Source organism: Eleginops maclovinus, chromosome 11 (assembly GCF_036324505.1).
Source record: "Eleginops maclovinus isolate JMC-PN-2008 ecotype Puerto Natales chromosome 11, JC_Emac_rtc_rv5, whole genome shotgun sequence".
NCBI classification, from domain to species: Eukaryota; Metazoa; Chordata; class Actinopteri; order Perciformes; family Eleginopidae; genus Eleginops; species Eleginops maclovinus.
In genome coordinates, this window is record NC_086359.1 from 3,162,019 (window position 1) to 3,174,753 (window position 12,735).

At 39.9% G+C, this 12,735-nt stretch overlaps 1 protein-coding gene across 2 annotated transcripts in view; it reads right to left on the bottom strand.

The window, feature by feature from the left end:
* tmem132e (transmembrane protein 132E) overlaps positions 1-12,735 on the bottom strand; it is a 354,237-nt gene that overhangs the window by 42,647 nt on the left and 298,855 nt on the right. For both annotated transcript variants that reach the window (XM_063896187.1, XM_063896186.1), the window contains exon 4: positions 4,792-4,984. In XM_063896187.1, coding sequence (XP_063752257.1) covers positions 4,792-4,984 — 193 coding nt within the window. The remainder of the gene's footprint in view (positions 1-4,791; positions 4,985-12,735) is intronic.

The following is a 12,735-nucleotide window of genomic DNA, read 5'->3' on the forward strand; positions in this document are numbered from 1 at the left end:
GTTTAAGATGAAGATCTGTGGTAAACACTGAATTTGACTCATGAAAATAAAAGATAAACAAATACTAAATAAAATATGAAAAAAATAATATATAAATAATAATAAATAAAATTATATAAATAAATAATAATAATAATAATGATAATAATAATAATAATAATAATAATAATAATAATAATAATAATAATAATGTAAATTATAAATATATGTATTCAAAATAAAAGACCAATTTTTTTTCATTTAGTCCAATTCAATATTTGACTAAATATTTGTCCCTTTACATAATTTCAAATTCAACAAGAAATGATTTTAAACTACATTATTTATGTTAAGTATGTCCAGTATCACATATTTATTAACTACTGTTCAGACAAAACTATAACAATATTCTTTATTTAAAGTGATTGTGAATTCGTATATTTTTGAGTAATCTCAGTGAAGCAATCCTTATGATGGTTATTGTCCTCCAGTCAAATATAATCCATTACTGTGTGTGTGTAAGACAGAGTGTGTGTGAACCAGCACTGAGGTGAGGAAACGTACTGTGGTTAGTGTTAAGTTAAATGCTCGTGGTAAACCTGCACCATTTCCACCTGCTTTTGAATAATGCAAACACTACATCTTGCCATATCTTTACGAATTGTCAAAGACAAACATAGCCACTGCAGCTCCGGGCTTTGTGCACCACGAAGCATCATTTCTTATTTAACATCTGCTAGCCGCTGTGGCGCAGAGCAGCTAATGGAGTCGGGGAAATCTGAAATAACAGCGACTGCTTCCTGTTTTCTCGCCTCTTCAGCGCTCTTCTCCTAAAGTGAAAAGGATGTCCTGGAAAGAGGGTGTGTTGTGTTAACAGAAGACTAAACTATGTGACAAGCCTCAGGGTTGATTTTACTTCGCCGTCCTGGAATTGTTTCTCCTCTCACATTGCGGTAATAACACTTTTCTCTTCCTCCTCTTCTCTCCAGGTCAACTGTAGCTGCTCAATCTGCAGACCATAAAACCTTCTCCGTTCTCTTTACTGTCCATTTACCAGCTTTGTCCTTACTTTTAACGGTCTGAAATGACTGCAGGAATCCACCCTGAACCTTCCTCTCTGTTGCTTTCATGCGTCCTGCTCGTATCTTGAGACAGAACAACCTCCCAATTCTTTATCTCAGCATTTTTCTCAAAGTGCTGATCTGTTCTTCCAGCTCTCAGTGGGTGTATGGCACCATCTGAAAAGAGCTGCATTGTTTGCATCCACCTTAAAATGGCTACGGCACAAAGAGAGTCTAAGGATGAGAGGCTTTATGTTACAGTGTCGTTTTCCTTCAACCGGTTTCAGCCCTGTGCAAAACGCTTCAGTTCCTGACCTGAGCGGTACAGACGGGCTCATAAAAAGCCCTTGAGACGGATAACTTGATGTATAAGTACACAGTGGCCATGTTCCCAGCACAATCACATCCCTTTATAATAAAGAGATAAGCACTTGCTGACGGGAAGACTAGAAACTACACTTCAACAGCAGTAATTAAATACCTTTCTCACATTTTAGATATCAATCACAGTCATTCGATCATTCACATCGCAATGAAGTAGCCTCAGGGGTGGTAAAAGCACAATATGCAGGAGAGGGTAAACATAACAGCAACAACAACAACAACAACAACAACAACAACAACAACAACAACAAGTGAAAATAAGGAAAGCTCTGACTGTCAGCATTTCTTTTTTTTAGGGATTTGTCGAACTGTTTAAAGTTTCATAACAATGACATTGGAGTTTCAGGATCAATTTAGCATGTCTGTTCATGTTGTTGAGTTTCTGCAGATAAAGCCTCAGCCACAATAGGTACCACTATTAGAATATCTGGAGGATCGGATTCCAAAAGTGAGCTGTTTTGGACTTGTGTATCCAAACATTTCGTGTCATTTCAGTGTTTAAAATGCAAAAGGGAGATGTAGCATTTCACAAACATGCTCTGATTGAATGAAATGTTCTGCTCTAATCCGTGTTTGTTGGCATTTCTAAAACTACATTTTTACTGTGGTCATACAACTAAAGGCATGCACCTGTAAAAGCATTACTCTAATAACATAAACTACATTTATGACAGGACTATTTCTGCATTTCAGATGATTATATTATATATAATATAACTCATATGCAGCTGTCAGAAAATATGAAGCTTAAAAACTCAATAAATGATGTAAATGACGACACAGCTGTATTTTATTTCCTATATTTTTTAACCCTGAAGTCCCTTTTCAATTTGAGAAACAAACATTTTGAGAGCTTGTTTTTCATTATTATTTCATGATATGTCAAGATGAACTCTAGTGGGTGATAATCCAACAGCAAAGAAACCGATACAGACAAAGCAAAGGTATGTATTTAAAACAAAAAGACTTACATTCTTGCTATTTTCCCAACTGGACCCTGCAATGTTCTGCTCCTCAGTATGATTATGATTTCACTTTGATAAGAACTGATGTTGGGAGGCTGAGTGAAGTCATTTCTGAACTTTCTGAGTGTTCATCACACAGCACACACAATCCCATTAGGCCTCTCAACAAGCTGCCATGATGATGAAGATGGTCTGCTGTGTTTGCTCTGATAACACACACTGTTTTCACTTCATCAATCATGTATAATGGGCTGTTACCATTGTTTAACTGCCACTTCTTCTGCTGGGGGAGGTGGGACGTCCACTTTTTGGTTTGATATCATTTACAATCCAATTAGTCTCCACAACTCAAATGATGGATTAAAGTGTCAGCTCTCGAATCGAACCACGGGTGAAAGACCTGCAGATGTGGAAATCAATAAGTTTTGCCTCAAGATTAAAGTTTTTAGGGATAGTCCGACGCCTTTTTATGCTTTTCTGACAATTAAGGAAGAGGGATGATCAGGCTGAAGGATCTGAGAAGGTCTCAAAGTGACAATAAATATCATTGTCATTGCTACTGGATGGACTAACTAGACTAACTCCCAGGGTGGGGAAACCTTCCAAATTGATCCTCTCCTTCTTCTTTATTGCTACTTCAAAACAAATGCAGTCAAATCTTCAATCTTTCCAACAAGAAAACGACTACAGTGCTTGAAATGCCTTGAAAATGTAAAGAAATTCAGACAATGACAATAGTAATCCTGCATAAACCTGCAGGTAAACAGCACCAGTATGTCTGGCCATTTTGCCTCAAAATGCAAATGTAACAAGGCACACGAGCAGAAATGTCATTTTGCAACGCAGCTAATCACATCTGGGTACAAGAGGCTTTGCTAATCCCAAACTCCAAGGGCACCGGGGATAGGAAGCGAGCCGTATGTTGCAGCAGATGTGCAGGAGTCGCAACCGCAGTGCACGTTTATTTAATGGAGCTCTAGGTAAAGAGCATTTGTTATTAAGCAAAGAGATGATGGTGGATATCTACTCCTGCACGCGCACGCACTCTACCATGCACGGTATAGCTAGAGATGTTCAGCACCTCCTTGATTGATTCCCCTTTGTTCCCGTTATCTATTTACTACCCTCACTTAATTGCACCTTTCACAGGACAAGGACAACAGCCCAAATTAAAAGTGAAATAGATACCTAATTGTTCTAGGATTGGTCGACTTGCTTAACGAGTGTAGATGTTGATTAGGTTTTTAATTAATGAGCATCTGTCCGTGTTGTGTCTGACGCTCTGTTCCTGATATTTAGCTCAGTGCATAAAGAAAGAAAGATATGCAGTTTGAGTAAAGATGAAGCAGTTCTTTAAGAGAGTTTCTGCTGCCTGGGGCTTAGTAATACGTGGAAGCATCATTATGGGATTACACAACTCTGAAGATCATACCGATCTCTGATTGTGACAAACACAATTTGCAGCAAAGAGACACAATCTTCAGAATAACTACAACAGGTTGTTTGGATGTCAGGAACTTATCAAGATGACGGGAATTCAGCGTATCAAAGCATGTTTTAAAGAGGCCCTGTTCTGCTTTTTGGGGTTTTCCCTCTCCTGTAGTGTGTTCTATAGGTTTTAGTGCATGGTCTGCAAAGGCTAAAATCCCTGTGTTCCCTGCAGAGGGAGTTTCTCTCCCACGCTTCTGTCCAATGTGACTTGCAATAAGTGACAGCAGAATGCCATGATGCATTTTGACAGCTGGTTAATCCTCTTCCTTACATTTTGAAAGAGGCGTTTTCACTTATGTTTTATTTAAAACAACCATCCACATTCCACCCACTGAGATCCCAGAGGGACACTTTAATTGGTATTATGCAAGGGGGCTTTATTGTATCATTCCAATTGCTATAACTTTGTCAATCAATTTATTCTGAATGACTTCATATCATTGTTTCCCTGAAAAGAGTAACATTTCTAATATGAATTTGGGACCTCGGGGACCCAAGTCAAATGAACTGACTGCAGCATATGCAGTTCCAGTAGAAAGAACAGAATGAGAAGATAGATAAAATGATTCCTCTTCTTTACAGTATCACACACTGTCAGGGGGATAGGGGAAATATGTCAGACCTTTTAAAGAATAACACACATTTGTTTACGTGAACTCCCGATTAAACAACATGCAAAGCAACTCGAACTTTCCTAAAATATTAATAATCAAGGGTTTTTCTTCCTGCAGATGCATGGACATAGGTGTCTTTCGGTGCCATTGCATCACTTGCAGTATTTTATTTGTCTTTCTTTCCATATTTGAAGTGTATTGCACTATTGGAGGAGCCTGGGAGTTTCATTGCGCTGTAGAGATTGTGCATAGGACAATAAAGCCTTTGAGTCCCTCTGGATCTAGATCTTCACTCACCATGGCCAGAGGGATGATAGCCTGGATGTCTCTCTGCACCACCGTCAGCTCCGTCACCACCTTCTCTGATTCGGGCGGTGGGCTCTGGCCCTTGTAGTCGATGTTCCAGTTTATCCTCCGCGTCACCGAGAGGCTGGTGAAGTTCTCCATCTCAAAGTCCAGCTGCATCACCTCCACATTGCCCAGCACGTCCCTTTAAAAAAAAGACACCAAACACAATTCAAATACAGAAAGATATTCATGAAAAACCAGAGCTTCTGGCACCGACTCGATGTCGACACGTTGTTCTTTTAAAGTTTTTCTTTCGTTGACACAAGAATTAATGTATTCATTAAGGCTTCAACATGAGCTCAGAATTGTCACATGATGTGTATTTGTTCTTGAGTCAAAGTTATATTGCACATCTGCATATCCGAAGACATGTCTATTTGTGGAGCGTAAAATAAAAACAATAAAGACGGCAGGTAATTATTCATATGCAAATAAAAATCAAGTTCAGAAATGACACCGTGGCTTTATTCTGCAACGACAGAAGAGCTGAACGTCCTTCCAACTTCTGCTGTGATCAATGAATCAATTTAGGACTCCAGACAGGATTTCAAAATAAAAGCCTGTATCTATCTTCTGGCCTCCAGTGGAGACTGATCGATGTTTTGCATTCAGTAGCGCGCCTACGAGCTGTCAATCACCTTCATTGATGAAAAGGCTCCATCATAACACTTCATTCAGTCCACAGACGGTGTGTCAGAGTGATGGCGGACCTCAGACTGACAGACCATCGGATCTGAAAGGTCACGGCGTGCTGTTTACAACTCAAAGCTTTACGCCTGAACGCCTCACTCACCTTCTGAAGAGTTACCATTCTGTACTCGTTTCATTTTCACTTGATGTGAAAAATAAGGAATACATTCAGGCTTTGATGCAAACAGCTGTAAAGAATCCGCCATTACTCTAAGCGGATTTGGGTAATGTGATTTCGCCATCCAGCCATTATGATAAGTGGTCCGAGTTCACACCTAAATAAAGTCAAGGTGAAGAGGCATATTGTGATGTGAAGCTTCCCTCATGCTGCAATTTAACAATGTAATCTCTTTATATTCTGTCCTGTTACAAACCCTGAATACAAAAGATTCCTTCAGCAATAGGAAAAAGGACTTTAAGGCGCCTGGATCGAGCCTGGATCGAACCGATTATGAAACTTGTATTTTTATCTAATTTTCTCAATGCTTTCCACGGAGCTCAGGCTTGGAAATCTCCCTGCTTTGTACTTCCTGGACAAATGTGTTTAATTTCCAAGCAGTGGACGTCTTTAAGAGCCTCAAACGGAGCAGAACAATCCACCTCGGATCAGCTGTGAGACACAGCCTTCTCAAATCATCAAAAATGGGTCCATTTGCAGAAAAAATAACGTGTGTGTGTGTGTGTGTGTGAGCGTTTGTGAGTGTGTTTACTCTTGTGTGTGTGTGTGTGTGTGTATATACTATTTATTAATTTAACAGGAATTGAAATAGTGAATGACATGCCTTGAGTTCACACACACACACACACACACACACACACACACACACACACACACACACACACACACACACACACACACACACACACACACACACACACACACACACACACACACACACACACACACACACACACACACACACACACACACACACACACACACACACACACACACACACAGCACTATTTTAATTCCTGTTAAATTGGTGCATATTTTTGAAGACTGAAAAAGTCCACATTGCTATGAAGCTCTGAACAGAATACACTGACTGAAACCAAAACAGTTTTTTTTCTTAAGCTCACTAGGAGTTTTTTATGCTTGAAATGTATTTAATACACACATATTTTCAGGAGAGTAGTTTGTGTCGTCCTGCTGATGCAACACACAAATATCCACGTCATCATTCATGAATATATCGATGCAAAACTGAGCAGAATCTAATCTGACGCTGGACTTATTCATTTCCCTTTACCTCTCTCCTCCTGGTCGTGTGGCTGCTGTTCACCGTGACCCTGAGCCTGATGAGAAGTGACACTTTTCTAATGGCTTGGAGTTATCATATGCTGTGAATTAATCAGTGAAGGGAAAGTGTCTGCAGGTCCTGTCAATAAACAATCACTGCCCACTAATCCGGCCAGCTTTCTCTATCTTAAGACCCCAGCGTCGAGGTGGTGCGAGAAGATTGCAGATTCTGTTCCACCTTTCACTTTCAAATAAGCGTAATTGCAGCGGCTGCAGATTCACTCCGGACCGATCGATGGCTTTTGGTAGGTAACCTGATTGCTCTGATGGACATGCATGTGAACGATTTGAGCTTCTTTCTGTTGACACCAAAGACTTTGGCTTTGATCTCCACTCTGCAAACAGGCTGTAGCAGCAGAGGCGGAAGAAGTACTCAGATCCTTCTCTTAAGTAACTGTGTACTTCAGACGCCTCCCAACTCTGAAGTTTTAATAAAAGGTTTTGCAGAGGAGAACAGTAGATGAACCGTACATGCCCAAGAAGGGTGAGTCGTCCATCAGGTCGATATTAAGCTGCTTTTAAGCCTGGTCATAAACACGTCTGCCTGGAGTCAAAACCTGTCTCCACCTAGCAGTAACGTAAGACCTCCTTTTCATCCTTTGTTTTATTCAGCTATATTTCCAAATGAATACAGACAATTAATACAGGCTACGTGAAAGTAAAGACCATTTGTTGAAGCGGGAGGGCAAAATGCATGAACTGTGTCATATTGTGTCGTGTTGCATCGTTTACCACATTCACAACAAAGCATTGACTTTGAGAATAGGGAACCAGGAGTCAGTGAAATGCTTAGGACTCATTCCTACACCTTAAGCTTTCTGAGGAAAGTAAAGTGAGATTCCCTAAGAGCCTTCTCTTGAAAGTCAATTCTCTTACGCCAAGTGAAAATGTCAAGTCAAACTGTGGCCTATTGCATGAAATGTGAAGCAGAAATGTCACTTTTCTGCTTTGTTTTTACAAGCGTTCCCTTTCATTTTTATCAATTTCCCTCTTCACAAAAGCTTGCCCCGTGACCCAAATCAGTAGTTTCTGAACATCACTCTCCCTGCGGCGCGGTGGCAGTTTATTGAGCGCTCGAACATGTACTCACTCCAGCAGCGGGCCATATTGATGACAGCTTTAGTGTGTCACAGACAGACGGGGGTGTTTGTTTTCAGTGAGTGATGTCGAGACAAATAGGCTGAGATCTCATCACGATGTTCCTGAGAGGAAGCTTTTGTGGGTGGGGGCTTGTACGGATGCAGCTTTCATTAAAAGGCTCTCAGACTGAATGGTGGGATGGCTCTCCGCTTTTGTTGAAGGGCAGACGGCGAGCGCCTTTCTCTGTAAAGGTGACGTCTGGGGTTGGAGGCTTCTTGTCATGGGAGGAAAAGGATTTAATTTGCCCTTTTTAGCTCCAGAGAGACAGTTTGATGTAAGGCTTGTTGAACCTGAGGATTACAAGACATACAGTACGAAACAAAACGATACGTTACATAAAAAGTAGGATTCTAACAAGTCACTAAATGAGACTTCTAAATGTCATCACGACCAGCGCTAGCCGCCTTTGGGTGGTATCGTGAAGTCATGTGACCGTGCTGTAGTTCCTTTATAGCCCAACATTAGCCTCCTTTAGCTTAGCGCTGGTGACGTGAAGTCATGTGACCGTGCTGTAGTTCCTTTATAGCCCAACATTAGCCGCCTTTAGCTTAGCGGTGGTGACGTGAAGTCATGTGACCGTGCTGTAGTTCCTTTATAGCCCAACATTAGCCGCTTTTAGCTTAGCGCTGGTGACGTGAAGTCATGTGACCGCGCTGTAGTTTCTTTATAGCCCAACATTAGCCGCCTTTAGCTTAGCGCTGGTGACGTGAAGTCATGTGACCGTGTTGTAGTTCCTTTATAGCCCAACATTAGCCTCCTTTAGCTTAGCGGTCGTATCGTGAAGTCATGTGACCGTGCTGTAGTTCCTTTATAGCCAAACATTAGCCGCCTTTCGCTTAGCGGTGGAGACGTGAAGTCATGTGACCGTGCTGTAGTTCCTTTATAGCCCAACATTAGCCTCCTTTAGCTTAGCGGTGGAGACGTGAAGTCATGTGACCGTGCCGTAGTTCCTTTATAGCCCAACATTAGCCGCTTTAGCTTAGCGGTGGAGACGTGAAGTCATGTGACCGTGCCTGTAGTTCTTTTATAGCCCAACATTAGATTTGTACTTCTGGAGATTGTAAGTTTATTACATTTGTTTGTACCATATCATATTTATCGCAATATTCACAAATCCAAAGGAAAAATCCCGTTGGTTTTGGTAGCCTTGCAATGCTAACCTGCATGAAGTACATAAAAACATCATCACTGCAAAACGTCATTAATTCCTTCATTAGGCTTTTCCTCTTTATATCTTTGCAATAACCTAAGTAAAGACACTAAAAATAGTGAGTCATTTCCTCTCCTCAGCTCTTCTACAGAACACTGTATCTTATTACATTTCCTTTAAGGCATGTTAATGGGATTATATCATGACCTTTTCCTCAAAACACTAAATTATGTATTGCTTGGTTAATTAATGTCACTTGAGTCCACTTCTTAAGGATTCAGTGAAAAAGGAGTCATCGCTTCAGAAGGAAATGCGTTTGTGAGCGTTCCCGTATTTCATTATCTCCCATTATTAAAAAGAACAATTTCAATATTTCATGTAAATATTCCCTGAAGGTTTGATATTTAAAACACAGGTTTGATGTAGACATTGGCCAATCAAACTCATCAAAGGGGCATTTAATAAAGTAGTAAACCCAAATGAGAGGCAGGAAGTAAACAAGGCTTAATAAAGTCCGCTCTGGTTTCCATTAACTTAATGAAATTCTGTCTGAATAGCGCCAACTATATATTTTAAATGCTGTAGCTCGGGGCTTCTTTAGCGCTCAGGAGGATTTCTGTCTTTGATCAGAGGTCTGTTTGAGTTTCTGATTAACAGGGAGCGCTCATTGGATCAAAGCTGTGCAGAGAGGGGGAAGAACCGGGCTCACAATGGACCAGTCTGTGATACAACGTCTCAAACACTTCAACATCGGCGATTTACTGAAAAATATAGGAATTTAAAAGAATAGTTCATCGCCTGGGAATATTTTTGCTATTGCAGAGTGTGATTAACATCATTATAATAGCCTCTAATTTTCTGTTTACTTAATTAAAAGTACAGAGTATTTAATCTGGTATTCATGTGAAATCTAAGGCCTCATTTGCAGTGATGGATGAAGGACTCAGATCTGTTATTGAAGGGAAGATACTAATAAGGAGAGTCTAGAAAAGTGCCTCAGATGACTTGTTTTCTGAGTTCTACGCTAGACAACATTTCCATTTTTAGACAGAAAGAAAACCCCCAACTTAATAACATGTGCATTATTTCTTTAAACCATATCAATATTTACATTTCTTCTGGTTCCATCGATGGTTTAATACTGAATTCTGTTAGATTGTTTATTTCTGTTGTCCTGACAGCGGTAATGGCACAGCTTCTTCAGGAACATTAATTATTTGTAAGCCATTGATCTCGATTAATAATTCAAGGGTTCATCAACGAGCTGCTGGCACAGATGGAGAGTTACAGAAGAATAAATACGTTGAATAATCCAAAAATAACACTGACTAAAGAGTGATCTGATTTAGAGAAATGTATAATGAATGAAATAAAGAGAGCAACAAAACCAGGATTTAAAAACCAGCTACATTGGTCTTTTTTTGAGGTGGAAAAGGAAGTATATTTGTGTGTGTGTATCTGAGGGAGGGGGAGGCTTTTAATAGTGAGCAGTTTCTTGTTTATACATTAAATCTTTCACCAAAAGACATGGGAATAAAAACAATAATTGAACTTGGAAAACAAAGTGGAATTCATCTTATTACAGGCTTGAATCGGGTAATTAGGAGGAGAATTATCCTGAGATTTCATGTGTTTTTGGGCCCATTACTGTAAAGTGTAAAGCGATGGGCCGCTGCACACGGTTTCCTCCTGCAGTCGAAACTAATCCACTCCAACAGGAATGAAAATTGGGTTGGATTTATTATATTGAAGCTTTATGTATTAGTATAATATTGTTGTATTGTTGCAACGCTGCTTAGAGTCAACAAGTCTTATGTAGTTAAATGAGTAAAGTCTGTGTCCTGTTTCCACAATATTACTGTATTTCTGCAAATATGTGTAATTAATGGTGTGTTGCTTTTTAATATTATATTTTTAATTCAACCCAGTATATGTAAAGGGTCTTAGGGACCTTTTAACACACTTTTTATTTATTTTTTATGTTGTTTTATGTATTTATTATACCGTAATTTCCGGACTATAAGCCGCTACTTTTTCCACACGCTTTGAACCCTGCGGCCTAAACAATGATGCGGCTAAATCCATAGAGCTTTACGAGCTGACGGCCACCAGGGGGCGCTCTAGCAGGAAGCGCAAAAGCGAGACAGATTGGTGGAAGAGATAATACGCCAAAGGAAGACGCTACCATAGTTTGTTGCACATCATGCACACACCCCCATTATGGAAAACACACGAAGAAATGCTTATGATGCAGCTTTTAAGTTAAAGGCGATCGATCTAGCTGAACACTGAACACTGAAGAGGTTTTAGTGCGCAAAGGGAAAATTTATTTAACGATGAATGACTTTTCTGGTAAGCTGTCTTACTGCTGTTTTACTGCCGTGTTACAGGCACTGTGTGACACTGCTTGGAAAAAAGCGGTAATTAAAAATATACAACATCTCTCTGTGTAAATACCTCACGTTGCGGCAGTTGCGGCCTATTTATGTACAACGTTTTTTTTCTTAGTTGGTGCGGCTTATATTCAGGCGCGCTCAATAGTCCGGAAATTAAGGTCATTTTTTATTTTATTTGTAAATTTACTTAATTTAAAGTAAAAGGTAACCAATACACACAAATCTCCAGAGGCATGCATGATTTTTTGTTATATATAAGAGTTTAAACTCATGCCTGATCCATTTCATAGGTGTGAAGCGTCATAACCTGAAGCCTCCCGTGACTTGATAACTTTTAGGCTCTCTTATTGTTTGGCTGTTTGGCTGTTTGGCTGGAGGAGGGCACAGAATTGACTGGGCTTTTGACAAAATGCACCGTGACACTCTGTTTCTCTTTCCAAGCTTGACCCCCTACTGGACATTTCACACATGGTGACAGGGAGGCGAAGATTACATGACACGGGTCACTAAATATAGCAGGAAGAGGCTGAGCTGAGGAGTAAACAAGAGAGGAATGAAGGATTTGTTTTTCAGGTGAGGACAATCTGTCTTTTTCCTGTCTGTTCTCTTTTCCTCAGACATAAGGGGGGAGACCAGCAGTTGCCAATCTCTCCAAGGCTTGGGGATAACCAGTGCTAAATGAATTGAACACATCACATATGAAGATTTATGGTGGTACATTTTAGTTTCTTTGCCACAGAGCAGGCCAAACTGTCCCTTTTATTAAAAACCCATGAAGAAGTGCTTGATAGTAAATGTATTTATGTGCTAGCAGCTGTTAAAGGGGTCACTTTACACAAAAATAAGCATCATGACATTGCAATCGTAGTGGTTGATTTTGCAATTTTGATAAGATGTTGGATATAAGAAGAATGATATGTTATTAAAACTATAGCATAATGTAGGAGGCCGGGACTTCTATGCACTTCCTCAATACTTCATTCACACATTTTCACATATTTGACCAAATACTGAGCTTACTGCAACTTGGAAACTGCACTAATCAATTTTTCAATTAATGTGCATCCCTAGAATTCGATCCAGATTTTCTTTATTTGCCTAAAGTACAACACAGTCGAGGTGAATGGGACACCTAAAAAGTTGTCCTCGTTACTCGGAATAACCCATAACATAACTGTCAAGTGTTTTCATCAGAACAGTTTGTACTAAAATAA